The sequence below is a fragment of the Bos javanicus genome, chromosome 20 (assembly GCF_032452875.1).
Source record: "Bos javanicus breed banteng chromosome 20, ARS-OSU_banteng_1.0, whole genome shotgun sequence".
NCBI classification, from domain to species: domain Eukaryota; kingdom Metazoa; phylum Chordata; class Mammalia; order Artiodactyla; family Bovidae; genus Bos; species Bos javanicus.
The window spans coordinates 56,291,438-56,306,246 of NC_083887.1; the positions used below are offsets into that span (position 1 = coordinate 56,291,438).

Genomic DNA, 14,809 nt, shown 5'->3' on the forward strand with positions numbered 1-14,809 from the left:
TTATGAGAAATGCTAGGCTGGATGAAGCACAAGCTGGAATCAATATTGCTGGGAGAAGAAATATCAATAACTTCAGATATGCAGATGACATCACCCTTATGGCACAAAGTGAAGAGGAACTAAAGAGCCTCTTGATGAAAGTGAAAGAGGAGAGTGAAAAAGTTGGCTTAAGCTCAACATTCAGAAAACTAAGATCATGGCATCTGGTCCCATCACTTCATGGGAAATAGATGGGGAAACAATGGAAACAGTGGCTGACTTTATTTTTCTGGGCTCCAAAATGACTGCAGATGGTGATTGCAGCCATGAAATTAAAAGATGCTTCCTCCTTGTAAGGAAAGTTATGACCAACCTAGACAGTATATTAAAAAGCAGAGACATTACTTTACCGACAAAGGTCTGTCTAGTCAAAGCTATAGTTTTTTCGGTAGTCATGTACAGATGTGAGAGTTGGACTATAAAGAAAGCTGAATGCCAAAGAATTGGTGCTTTTGAACTGTGGTGCTGGAAAAGACTCTTGAGAGTCCCTTGGACTGCAAGGAGATCAAACCAGTCAATTCTAAAGGAAATCAGTCCTAAATGTTCAGTGAAAGGACTGATGCTGAAGCTGAAACTCTAATACTTTGGCCATCTGATGCAAAGAACTGACTCATTTGAAAAGAACCTGATGCTGGGAAAGATTGAAGGCAGGAGGAGAAGGGGACGACAGAGGATGAGATGGTTGCATGGCATCACCGACTCAATGGACATGAGTTTGAGAATACTGCAAGTGTTGTGATGGACAGGGTGGCCTGGCGTGCTGCAGTCCATGGGGTTGCAAAAGTCGGACACGACTGAGCAACTGAACTGACTGACTGACTGTGCCTGAGAAGACCCTGCAGCTCTGCCTTTGTTATAATGATTCTGCTCCAGGTCAATTCTATTCCATCTAGCAGAGTGCTATTTGGGCCATACCCGAAATTGCAAATCCTCTGCCCAGATGGGCAGTTAGAGCAGAAAAGCCTGGCACAAAAGTACACATGGATCAGGTGCTTTTATTTCACTGTCTCTAATGCCTATTAAGTAACTTTCTTTCTTCTTTAATTTTTGGCTTCTCTGGGTCTTGGTTGCTGTGCACAGGCTTTCTCTAGTTGCGGCAAGTGGAAGCTGTTCTGTAGTTGCGGTGCTCGGGCTTCTCATTGTGGTGGCTTTTCTTGTTGCATAGCATGGGCTGTAGGTACATGGGATTCAGTTGTTTCACCTCGTGGGCTCTAGATCATGAGCTCAGTAGCTGTGGTTCACAGGCTTAGTTGCCCCCAGACATGTGGGATCTTCCTGGACCAGAGATCGAACCTGTGTCCCCTGCATTGGCAGGCAGATTCTTAACCACTGGCCCACCAGGGATGTCCCAAGTAACTTTCATATGGTTACGTTGTGGGTGCTTTTGACAAGTGAAATCATTATTGAATCTATTTTTTGTTTCTGTGGCAGAAAGTAAACCTAATTGTTTAAAAAGGGTAAAATCCTCAAATTGAAACAATGATTTGTCTGTTTTTTGCTGTGATAGGTTCCTTGCACTGACTCCATGGAGAGTGTATCACCTGATTTCCGTCATGATCCTTACACGTGTTATTATGCAGATAATAAAGGATATGATTTTGTCTAGAACAAGAGGTAAGAAAACTTTGAATTCATTTTTATGGCATTTAATTTTCTAGACCCTGAATGTCTGACCTTTGTGTAGAGATTTTAACCAAGTGGTCTTTGAAAAGGAACAAAATAAACAGATTGTATAGGCACTGGCTTTTCTAGTTTAAATGTTTGTTAAGTGTTACTTTTAAATTTATTAAATTTATTTAGGTATTTATCATTTATTGAACAGATGTGTCCTTGGTCATAACTGCTGCTGCTGGGCAAATGGTCTGTGTGTGCTGGTTTCTTTTTTGGCTCTGAGTGCTGTTATTCTAAATGGCATTTTGATATTCAAGTAGGCCGCAGTGAGGATGACAGTTAAATATTTATTACATCCCACATGACGAAACTGAGCCATTGGAAAATGGACTGCTGCTGCTGCTGCTGCTAAGTCATTTCAGTTGTGTCCGACTCTGTGCGACACCATAGATGGCAGCCCACCAGGCTTCTCTGTCCCTGGGATTCTGAGGCAAGAACACTGGAGTGGGTTGCCATTTCCTTCTCCAATGCAGAAAAGTGAAAAGTGAAAGTGAACTCGCTCAGTCGTGTCCGACTCTTTGCGACCTCATGGATTGTAGCCTACCAGGCTCCTCGGTCCATGGGCTTTTCCAGGCAAGAGTACTGGAGTGGGTTGCCATTTCCTTCTCCAGGAAAATGGACTAGTTGATGTAAAATTTTTCTCTGCCTCAGTGGAGAAAAGCAGTGAATTCAGGGCTTAAAAACAATTAAGTTATGGTTAAATACATTTTTTTTAATGAATTGAAAAAATAAATTCATTTTAAACACCAAATTTTGAAAATTCAAGTGAAAATTTGAATTATTTAAAATATTTGTGTAAGATTTAACTATGCTATACGTCTGAGGCAAGCGTTTCCATACTTGAAATGGGGGACTTCTTTCTACCAAGGTTTGAGCAAGTGTTTGTAAGTAGGTAAAAATCCTTGCTTGGAATATTTGGGCTCCATGAAATTAAGTGGAATAGGATTGATTCGATCAAAAGTAGCTAAGAGTGGGTTACAGTGAGGTAGTTGATTCCAATGAATGTAACCCCAATGGGTAATTTTGGTTGGGGTCCTTATGGGTGGATGCACATAAGAACTGTCCAGGGTCCTGTTCCCTTTTGGGGACACTGAGGCTGCTGCTGGAACCTCCCTGATGACATTCTTGGGACCAGGGATGTAAGCGGTTAGGGATGTACCATCGTCTGTTAAGGAGGCACCATCACAGTGCTCTATAGGCTAGTCCTGGTACTTAGTTGCTCGGTCGTGTCCGATTCTTTGTGACCCCATGGACTGTAGTCCAGCCAGGCTCCTCTGTCCCTGGGAATTCTCCAGGCAAGAATACTGGAGTGGGTTGCCATTTCCTTCTGCAGGACATCTTCCCAACCCAGGGATTGAACCCAGGTCTCCCACATTGCTGGCAGATCCTTCACTGTCTGAGCTGCCAGGGAAGCCCCTACAGTGTTCTATCAGTTCAGTTCAGTTGCTTAGTCATATCTGACTCTTTGTGACCCCACAGACTGCAGCACACCAGGCTTCCCTGTCCATCACCAATTCCCAGAGCTTATTCAAACTCATGTCCATCGAGTCAGTGATGCCAGTGTATGGAACATTACAGTGCTCTATAGTGCACTTCAAATCCGGTTTATATTTTAAGTCTGTATGGTTCTTAAATTAACTCATGTGTAAACCATTTAGAAAGATTGTTTCACATGGCTGTGTTTCAAGGTTTGGAGGTGATTCCTTGGAGGTGATAGATACCTCCAAGGTTTGGAGGTCCCTGTTCTGGGAACATAAACAGATTTGGTTTTGTCCAGTTACCACTTTTCTCAAATCTATATAGGCTGGTTTATATTCTTGTACATGTTCTTCCTTCTTGCCCTGTCCTCCTTCTCCCCACGCCCCTCTTTTCTGTTTCAGAGAATACCTTCTAACCTTAACCGGGCACCCGATGCTTTCTGTTCACCCTAACATATGCGTGCGTGCTCAGTTGTGTTCAACTCTTTGTGACCCCTTGGACTGTAGCCCACCAGGCTCTCTGTGCATAGAATTTTCTAGGCAAGATTACGGGAGTGGGTTGCCATTTGCTCTTCCAGGGGATCTTCCCGACTCAGGGATCAAACCCACGTCTTCTGCATTGCAGACGGATTCTTTACCGCTGAGCCATTGGGGAAGCCCCTTGGTTCGCCCTAGAAATACTAATTCTGCCTAGAGTTGGGGCTTCTTTGGTGGCTCAGATGGTAAAGAATCTGCCTGCAATGCAGAAGACCTGGGTTTGATCCTTGCCTTGGGAAGATCCCCTGGAGGAGAACATGGCAACCCACTCCAGTATTCTTGCCTGGAGAATCCCCATGGACAGAGGAGCCAGGCGGGCTATAGTCCATTGGGGTCATAAAGAGTCAGGCACGACTGAATGTGCACACATAACATTTTCCACATAAAGTAACATTTTGCAGGATTCAGGGATTAAGGCCTGATAGTTTTGGGGACCGTTATTCATCCTCCTACATAATTGGAACCTCTATACTATGATGAGAAATCCTCCTTATACCACAGAGTTGTGTAGAGGTCAGACAAGAGCATTAAAAAAGAAGTTCCTACATCAGTATGGGCCCCTCTGTTCAGCTTCCGGCCCATCACTTGAATATCACGGGTTTGGTCACCCGTCAGTTTGTCCATATTGAGGGCCTTCCTCTAGCCAGGGCCTGTTGTGAGTGCCACTCTGACCAAGTCCAGCTCTCACGCTTCTGCCTGTAGGGCTGGCATTTGGAATGGACCAATCTTTCTGTCTGAGTTTTCACTGGGGGACATTGCTCTCAATACAGAGTTTCTGCTGCATGAGAAAAGGAGAAACAAGATTCATCCCCATGCGTTCCCAGGACTCCCTCTCTGTGGCTGAAGAAGCCCTGGTGCCTGCTTCATTCTTTCTGATCCAGTCTTTTAGAACAAAGGCCCATTGAATCCCATGTGTGGTTGGCAGGAGCCTGGTCTTATAGGCCTTCAGCCTAAGGCCCTGTGGTGATGAATTGGTCTCTGGGAGGCACAGAATTGGTTTCAAGTTGGACCCAGATATGGGGATTGGCTTCATTTAGAGCCGCTGGGCTCTCATGAGACACCCTGGCCCCCCAGCAGGAGTGGTGAGGAAAGGACCCCCAACTCATCTGTCTCCTCGCCTCTCCCCCAACTTTCCTGCTTCCCACAGCATTTCTGGCTAAATATATTAACCAAAATCCTCTTGTTAAGAATTTAATTGTATCCCTCCTTTCCCTTCATTATATCTTTAACACCATCTCGACACTTAATATGAAATAGATGAGCAAAAGTGTGGCTGTACTGCCTTGGAACTTAATCGTTGTAAAACCCATGGGGGCCCCATGTCTCTGGTTTCTGAGTCACTAGTGTGGATGCCCCCTGGCTGTGATAGATTTCTGTCTTGCTTTTTGTGCCCAAGTGCCTGCTCCCAGAATTAACCCCCTAGTCTGGTTCCTGGGCAGGCATCTGTGGTGTGGGAAACTCTTCCCGCAGCCTTCAACTTCTCCATCACCACCTTCTCTCTCTTTACAAAAGAACCAGTCATCTCCACCCCCCACACCACCTGCCCCTCACTGTCTTGAGATGCTCTTTACCTACTTCCCTGGGCAGTGGAGGAGGGCTCACTCAGCAGAGCCCCACATGCTCCCTGTGGAGCATGACCAACCACCGTCCCTTTATGCCTTTCCTCCTGCCAAATCTACATGAACCATTTGATACAGAGCATGGACCCACCTGGAATCATGGCCTATGAACTGTAGGCATTTGTGCTCACTCTGCACTGTCATTCCAGCTTGTGCCCTCATGGCTTGTGTGAAGGCCTGGATTTGGTCCCCTAGACTGTCTTCGCATCTTGCACCTCAGCCTTTGGAAGTGCTGTCTCCAACCCCTGCCAAGGCTGGAGGGTGCTTCCTTCTGTTCAGCCTCACTGCCACTGAACCAGCTCTGTGCCCGCAGTTCAAGTGTGCTCCTGCTCAGCCTCTCACCACTGCCCCATCCTCAGCCCTGAGCAGCCACAGCCTGGTCTACGTTCAGTGATGGTGGTGCTGCTGTCTTCATCATTCTAATTTTCTTGCTCCCTTAGGCAGCAACCATTTTTCCATTTTTTTGTTATAATTAACATACAATATAAGCTTCAGGTGTATAGCATAGTGACTTAATATTTTATACACTGAAAGTGAAAGTCACTCAGTCCAACTCTTTGCAACCCCATGGACTACACAGTTCATGGAATTCTCCAGGCCAGAATACTGGAATAGATAGCCTTTCCCTTCTGCAGGGGATCTTCCCAACCCAGGGATCATACCCAGGTCTCCCTCATTGCAGGCAGATTCTTTACCAGCTGAGCCACAAGGGATGCCCAAGAATGCTGGAGTGGGTAGCCTATCCCTTCTCCAGCAGATCTTCCCAACCCAGGAATTGAATCATTGAACCAGGGTCTCCTTCATTGCAGATGGACTCTTTACCAACTGAGCACTTAGGGAAGCCCTCTTTTATACATTATTAACTGATAACTTCAGTAAGACCAGTAACCATCCATCATGTCACCACACAAAGTTGTTACAATATTATTAATTATATTCTCTGTGTGTGCATTGCATTTCCGTGATTTATTTTATAGCTAGAAGTTTGTACCTTTTAATCCCCTTCACCTATTTTGTCTATCTCCCTGATCCCTCTCCCCTTTGGCAACCATTAACAGTTTGTTCTCTGTATCTATGAATCTATTTCTGTTCTGTTTCTTCATTTGTTTTGTTTTTTAGATTCCACATGTAAGTGAAATCATGTGGAATTTCTTTTTCTCTGACTCATTTCATTTAGCATAATACTCTCAAGTCCTTCCATATTGCTGCAAATGGCAAGATTTCATTCTTTTTTCATGACCAAGTAATACTCCACTATATATGTATATTGGGTTGGCCAAAAAGTTCATTTGAGTTTTTCCATAAGATGTTACACTACATCTTCTTTATTTGTTCATCTAGGTGAAAGGGAACCCAGATCAATTATACAGTTCTAATAATCTGATAAAAGGATGCAAGCAATTTTGAGAAACTTCCTGGGGCTGAATTCTAAGAAGACTTCATCATATAGATCTTTGAGAGGGGCTTCCCAGGTGGCTCAGTGGTGAAGAACTCTCCTGCCAATGCAGGAGATGCTGGTTCGATCCCTGGTTGGGAAGATCCCCTGGAGGAGGAAATGTCAACCCAGTCCAGTATTCTTGCCTGGAAAATTCCATGGACAGAGGAGCCTGGTGGGCTACAGTCCATAGGGTCACTAAGAGTCAGACACAACTGAAGTGATTAAGCACACAAAAGCATGTAGTGAAGCACGAGAGGGACAACATCTTTATTTGATGGGAAAAAGCAGAAACTGCCTCATGGCCATTTCTTTTCTTGAACTTCATTAAAGCTGGTATCTGGGAAGTACTATCAAGACATAGTCCAATGAAGAAAGTCATCAGAGAATTAAGAAAGCAAATGAGATCTAGGTGTATGTTTATATACATTTTAATGTTGATTTCAGTTGAGCCTAGATATACACTCAAAACACTTAAAGAATGAATAGATAAAAATCTCCTTTCTCAAATAACAGTTGTCCCTTTGTCAGTACCATTTCAGAGTTCACCTCATATACCACCTCTGTCATTGGTGCTTTCATGACCAGCCACATTTTTCTGTCCTCCCTGAACTCTCATGGCTTATGTTTCTTGTAGAGTCCTTACATCCCCTGCCTTGGTTTATGTTCACTTGAGTGCAGGTTAGGTCTGCCCCAGGGGACAGTACAGCCCTCCAGGCAGGACCATGTGTTCTCTGCTGTTCCATCTCTCCTGCTACCTATCCAACGGTTTTGCAAATATTAGAATCTCAGTGGATATTTGTGGACAATTTTCCTGAATGAGTTATAGTACCAGAGGTAGACACTGTATGATTTGAGAGTTTCTAGAGTTTAAAGATCTAAGCATTCCATTTTAAGCAGCCCAGAATCTTTCTAAGTTGAGAAATACCTTAAGAGGAAAATACCTCCACTAACGTCCCACATTTACTTCTATTGCAGGTGCACAGTTGTGGAGAAGCCTCAGTGAAAGGTAGGGAACTTGCTTTCAGTGTTACCACTGATGAAGAGTGGGTGGGGGAGGTGACTGGGACACCGAGATGTGCCTCTGAAACCATAGTTTAGCGACAAGAATGACAAAAGTAATCTACAAGAGTGGGAAAATAAAGAAAAATACAGCTGAACTGAGGATGAGGATAAAATTGGGACTAGCTCTTGGAAGTAGCTCGCAAATTTGCTTGAGAGTCACAGTGTGTGAAGGAGTACGGAGAGGGAAGAGTTGGGGGATTGGTTTCATTGGGGATTTCCTCTCCAACCTCATTTTGGGGTGTGAGCATCACTGCTGAGGTGGGTGAAAAACAGGTGACCCCGAGGCCTGGAACTCTGCTGGAACGTTCCTGAAGGTTAACCAGGAGAGAGCTGTCGGTTCATAGAGCTGTGGGTTTGGGGAACAGCGAAGAGGAGTGGGAGGTTTGTAAGCCTGAGGGGTCAGCGAGTATCTACCGGCGTCTGGGCTCCTGGTGCAGCCGCAGGCAAAGTAGCTCCGTATTCATCCACTGTACTCTACCCGGAAGTAAAGGTGGTCCACCCGGAAGTAAAGGGCCCCACCCAGAAATAAAAGGCCCCACCCGGAAGTAAAGGTGCTCCACTCAGAAGCAAAGGTGCTCCACTCAGAAGCAAAGGTGCTCCACTCGGAAGAAAAGGTGCTCCACTCGAAAGTAAAGGTGCTCTGCTGTGTGGAGGAGAGAGCTGGGGCAGGTGATGCGGGAAAGTAATCAATATCACGAACTGCATGTATGAGAAGTGGGAAAGTGAAGAAGATGTAAGGGTTAACACCCCAGTAAAACAAATTTTTGTAGTTATTTTTTAGTTCTGCCTTCAAAGTATTCTCGTATGATTGAAAGAGAGGGTTGAGTGCTCAACTTACATCCAAGTGGACAGTATGCAGTGAAGGCTCAAAAAGGAGACAGTTCAGTTCAGTTCAGTTGCTCAGTCGTGTCTGACTCTTTGCGACCCCATGAATTGCAGCATGCCAGGCCTCCCTGTCCATCACCATCTCCCGGAGTTCACTCAAACTCAAGTCCATTGAGTCGGTGATGCCATGTAGCCATCTCATCCTCTGTCCCCTTTTCCTCCTGCTCCCAATCCCTCCCAGCATCAGTCTTTTCCAATGAGTCAACTCTTCGCATGAGGTGGCCAAAGTACTGGAGTTTCAGCTTTAGCATCATTTCTTCCTGGTATATAACATACCCTTAAAAGCTGTGTGTTTATTTCAGGTGTAAAGTCCAATTTTATGACCAGTTGACATCTGTGTGCGTCTTCATTTTGAAGCTCAGATTTTCAAGGGGGGGGAGGGATGGGTGGGAATGTAAACTTGCCAAGAGACTCAGCAGAAGGAGACATTGGCTATAAGAAGGGAAATGTGATCTTCCAGGCACAGACTCACCCCAGCTTGGCCGTCTAGGGCCTGGTTTCTGTCCTGTCCTTGCTGACACACTGAGCCTCCTAGGATATGTCTGCAGATGCTTCCCCAAATGTCAGGTGGAGAAGTTGAGCATGCTCCCTGATTCTGACTGGGGGAAGATCTGACCAAGTCAGCGGGTGTAATTTCAAAGGAATTTTAAAAGCTTTTTGATGAAATATTCTTTCATTTCTGCTCAGACTGGTTAAGGCATTGCCCATCTTTACTATAGCCCTTGCTGTCCACAGCCCTTCTGAAGTAGCTGCAAGTTGCCTGGGAGAATTTCCACAGCACACTTTCTCAGCATGGAAATTAACTAGAGTATTTGATAAGGGTTTGGAGAAAAACCTTAGCTGTTAGTGAGCCCGGCAGGACCAAGGATCTCACTTTGCCAGTGTCAGGTTCAGTTCAGTTCAGTTCAGTCACTCAGTCACGTCCGACTCTTTGCGACTCCATGAATCGCAGCACGCCAGGCCTCCCTGTCCATCACCATCTCCCGGAGTTCACTCAGACTCACGTCCATCGAGTCAGTGATGCCATTCAGCCATCTCATCCTCCGTCGTCCCCTCTTCCACCTGCCCCTAATCCCTCCCAGCATCAGAGTCTTTTCCAATGAGTCAACTCTTCGCATCAGGTGGCCAAAGTACTGGAGTTTCAGCTTCAGCATCATTCCTTCCAAAGAAATCCCAGGGCTGATCTCCTTCAGAATGGACTGGTTGGATCTCCTTGCAGTCCAAGGGACTCTCAAGAGTCTTCTCCAACACCACAGTTCAAAGGCATCAATTCTTCAGTGCTCAGCTTTCTTCACAGTCCAATTCTCACATCCATACATGACCACTGGAAATTAGCTCCTTACAATGTGGCTTTTTAAAGATTTGTAACATTCTACTCCTTTGGGGAAGTGCTTGTGTGCCCCCAGAGAAGCCATGCTATGGAAATAGTCCTTTCTAGGGAGGTCTCTTTGACTTCAAAGTCACCCAGTTGGATATTCAAGTGCAGCTGATTTTCCACCTGGGTCCTAACCCTGTTCCTAGTGGTCTTGCCAAGTTACTGCTCTCTCGGCCTCAGTTTTCTCATCTGCAAAGTGAGAGGTAAGAGAGAGAATCATCTCGAAAATTCATTCCAGCCCTAAAAAGTCTGCAATGTGATTCAAGGGGATCAGTGTTACTTTAAGCTTCCCAGGAGTAGGAAATGGCAACCTATTCTAGTATTCTTGCCTGGAAAATACCACAGACAGTGGAGCCTGGAGAGCCAGAGTCTGTGGGGCCACAGAGAGTCGGACATGACTGAGTGAGTACGTGTATGCATGCAGTGTTCCTTTCAGATTGTTACCCTTTTACCTTTCTGTTTGGCCAGTGCTTGTTTCAAAGTGATTTAATTCTCACTAGAAGGGATATTTCCCCCAATTTTCTTACTGCATTTTCCACTGTATAATTGCATTCTGTTCTCTGTTCATCACACTGGAGATGTGAAATTAAAATATGGATTTCTTTCATTTCTTTGATGGTTTGGTTTATTGTTTACAGTGATTCTTAGTATCTGGTACTGGCTAGTACAGTGGGTTTTTTTCTAATTTATTTTTATTGAAGTATAGTTGTTTGGACTTCCCGGTGGTGCTGGTGGTAAAGAACCTGCCTGCCAGTGCAGGAAACCCAGGAGACACTGGTTCGATCCCTGGGCCAGGAAGATCCCCTGGAGAAGGGCATGGCAACCCACTCCAGTATTCCTGCCTGGAGAATCCCATGGACAGAGGAGCCTGGCAGACCACAGTCCACAGGATCACAAAGAGTCAGACACAACTGAAGCGACTTCGCACACATGCCCAAGTAGTTGATTTACAACGTTATTAATTCCTGTTTTACAGCACAGTGATTCGGTTTTATACACACACGTTCTTTTTAAAGTATTCTTTTCCACTATGGATTATCATAGATTTTTTTTTTTATTGGTGGATAATTGCTTTACAATGTTGTGTTAGTCTCTGCGGTATGACAACATAACTCAGCTGTAAGTATACATATATGCCCTCCCTCTTGAACCTCCCTCCCACCTATCCCCCATGTCATCCCTCTAGGTCATCACAGAGCACCATGCTGAGCTTTGAAACATTCAAAACCATCTTATTTTAAGAATAAAGTGCAGTGATGAGTAGGAGGATCTTTGCAGGCAGAAGGGGGTGGGGTTTTGCTCCTGTGAGGCAGGTGGGATGAGGATCTTTCCGCTTGTGAGGTCTGTGAAGTCTCTCTCTTCCTTGGCGGTAGTTAGACATCAGCATTTCTCCTTCCTTTCTCCCGTTACAGCCCGTACACCTGGATCCCCAGGTCTGTCAGGCTGGCTTTATCCTTCCTCACCCCAGCTTTGCACCAGTGGTTTATGCTTGGTCCCAGAATGAACCCGGCCTCTTTTCTGAGGGCTGGGTTTAAGGGCCATGAAGTTCACTGTTCAAAGGTGGATGGAATGATGGGCCATTCTGTATGACAGCCTCTAGGTCCACCTATGTCTCTTCAAATGGCTCAATTTCGTTCCTTTTTATGGCTTAGTAATATTCTGTTGTATATATGTACCACATCTTTTTTATCCATTCGTCTGACGATGGGCATCTAGGTTGCTTCCATGTCCTGGCTATTGTGAACAGTGCTGCAGTGAACACTGGGGTGCATGTGTTTTATTAACTTTGGTTTTCTCAGGGTATATGCCCAATAGTGGGATTGCTGGGTCAGTCATACAGAGTGAAGTAAATCAGAGAAAAACAAATATATATTAACGCATATATGTGGAATTGAGAAAAGCAGTATAGATGAACCTGTTTGCAAGGCAGAAATAGAGACACAGATGTAGAAAACAAATGTATGGACACTCAGCGGGGAAGGTGAGACACTAAGGGGTGAGACGAACTGGGAGATTGTGATTGATTTATATATACTCATATGTATAAAATAGATCACTAATGAGGACCTGCTGTATAGCGTAAGGAACTATACTTAATGCACTGTGATGACCTAAGAGGGAAGGAAATCCAGAAAAAGAGGGGATATATGTATACATATTGCTGATTCATTTCATGGTACAACAGAAGGTAACACAACATTGAAAAGCAGCTATACCCCAATTAAAAAATAAAACACAGTGGACCACTCTACCTTCATGATGCCACTGTAGAGTTTTTCCATTAACAAAGAGCTCCTTAAAAAGGGAACTCTTGTGCACTGTGGCTAGGAATATAGATTGGCACAGCCGCTACAGAAAACAGTATAGAGGTTGCTCAAGAAATTAAAAATAAGCCATTCTGATGGTGGTTCAGTAATTCCACTCCCAGGTCTAGATCTGAAGGGAATGAAGTCACTGCCCTCAAGAGATGTTTATGCTCCGTGTTCACTGCAGCGTTATTCACAGTAGTCACAACAGAGAAACAACTCAGTGTCCACCGGTGGATGACCTGGTAGAGAAAACTGGCATATATACACAGTGGAATATTATTCAGCCACTAAAAAGAAGGAAATTCTGTCATTCATGACAACGTGAATGAACCCGGAGGGCATATGCTAAGTGAAATACATCAAACAGAGAAAGACAAATACTATGTGATCTCACTTACATGTGGAATCTAAAAAAGTTACTCATAAAAAAAAAAAAAAGTAGAGTGGTGGTTGCCAGGGGGCTGGAGAGTGGAAGTGAGGAGCTGTTGGTCAAAGGGTACAAACTTCCGATTATGAGGTGAGTGAGTTCTGGGGATCGAACATGCAGCAGGTGACTGCAGATAACAGTACCATATTATTTACTTGAAGGTTGCTGACAGTAGATCTTAAATGCTTCCACCACCACCATGACAAAGTGACAATAATGTGAGGTAAAGAATGTGTAAACTACCCACTTGGTCAGCATTTTGCAACAGGTACATCTGTCAGATCCCCATTGTACACTTAAACTTGTGCAATGTTGCACATCAATCATATCTCAATAAAACTGGAAAGAAAAGTAATTTCTCCTTCCTACAGTCCTAATGGCTTATTTCCATAGAGTCTGAGAAAATTTGCTTTGTCAGCTAAGCTTAAAGTACTTCATCCAAAATTTAGCACAAAGATAATGATATCTCTGTGCGTGCACATTTGTGTGTGCTCGTTCGTGTCCTGCTCTTGGCAACCCCATGAACTGTAGCACGCCAGACTCCTCTGTCCGTGGGATTTCCCAGGCGAGAGCACTGGAGTGGGTTGCCATTTCCTCCTCCAGGTTATCTTCCCTACCCAGGGATCGAACCCATGTCTCCTGTGTCTCCTGCATTGGCAGGTGGATTCTTTACCACTGAACCATCTGCGAAGCCCTAATGTCTCTGTGCATGAAGGATATTCTCAAGTATAATGTGTTACCCTTAACTAGTAAATAACAGTAAAGCCAGCATCAAATGTCTGACATTACCAACAATAAAAATTGGATCGTTTTAATCAGATGCCATTCACATACCAATTTCTGTACCTGGAAAGTTCATTTTGTGCAAATATGATTCTCAGTGGGTAAGTCCTAAGAATAGCTTGTGCTTGACCTTATTCTTTAATAAGCAGTAAGGCCCAGCTCTGCATTCTGAACAGGATTTGTATGGAGTGGTCTGTCAACTGAACCAAATTAGCATTTTCTGTGGCTCATTTCTAGTAAAATGAAAGCTGACCTGGGGTATCATAGCTCTTAATTCTCGTGTGACCATGGCCGTGACTGAATAAAACCTCTGTTAACATAGGAGAAATTGTCCCCATTACCTTTAAAAACATAAAATTGGTTTCAGTTTGGCCTGATTTTTCTAAGTATAAATCAGAAAGAAGTACTTTTAATTACGTATATACTGATCATTTAAAATTTCCCAGATTAAAGAGTTATTTTCATCATAAACAGTTTTATGGTTCAGTGTCAGTTTACATAAAATGTTTTTTTTTTCATTAATGTTACAGATTTTTGGAGTTATGGCTGAGAACCCTGGGGTTTTCTTACAGATATCCCTGGAACCCCGATACCTTGGCTGTTGTCTTTCACAGAAAGTGGGGAGTGGCTGTCCAGGGGTGTAACGAGGGCCAGGACTATTGTGCCTGACCTCGAGCTGATTCTTGGGGGGCACAGCAGAGAATTAACAGACACTGCCTTTCTAGAGCCAGCTGGGATTAGCGAGAGTTGTGAGCTTTTTACCTTCAGTCTTTACCTCCAAATCTCAGGACTCCTTTGAGCTTGCTCGCTCGCTCTTTCTCTTTCTCCCCCAGCCCTGCTCCTGCTCTCAGGAGAAGCAGTTCTGTGGCCTCACTTTGTGGAGTGAAATACCCTTTTGTCTTGTCAGCTTCCAGATCATTGCCAGTCAAAGCATTCTAGCTGATTCTGGTGTTTTTTTTTTTTTTCCGAGGAAAAGGAGCCAAGAACTATTGGTCGTAAACCCCAGTCCTGAGCTTGCCCCAGCTCATAAACCCAGAACCAAATGGAGCATTGACGTGAGAGCTGTCTAATTAATTAAACCCTGGAGCACAAACTCAAGCCTTGGTTGAAAGTGAAGAGTCATCTAGCATTTGCTAAATTGTCTCCTTTGAGGAATAGCATTCAGTGTGAAAACTGCGTTTTCTTA

General features: G+C 44.3%; 1 protein-coding gene across 1 annotated transcript in view; it reads left to right on the forward strand.

Moving 5' to 3' along the window:
• RETREG1 (reticulophagy regulator 1) overlaps positions 1–14,809 on the forward strand; it is a 158,068-nt gene that overhangs the window by 40,640 nt on the left and 102,619 nt on the right. The window contains exons 2-3 of the mRNA XM_061393846.1: positions 1,547–1,653; positions 7,758–7,788. Coding sequence (XP_061249830.1) covers positions 1,547–1,653; positions 7,758–7,788 — 138 coding nt within the window. The remainder of the gene's footprint in view (positions 1–1,546; positions 1,654–7,757; positions 7,789–14,809) is intronic.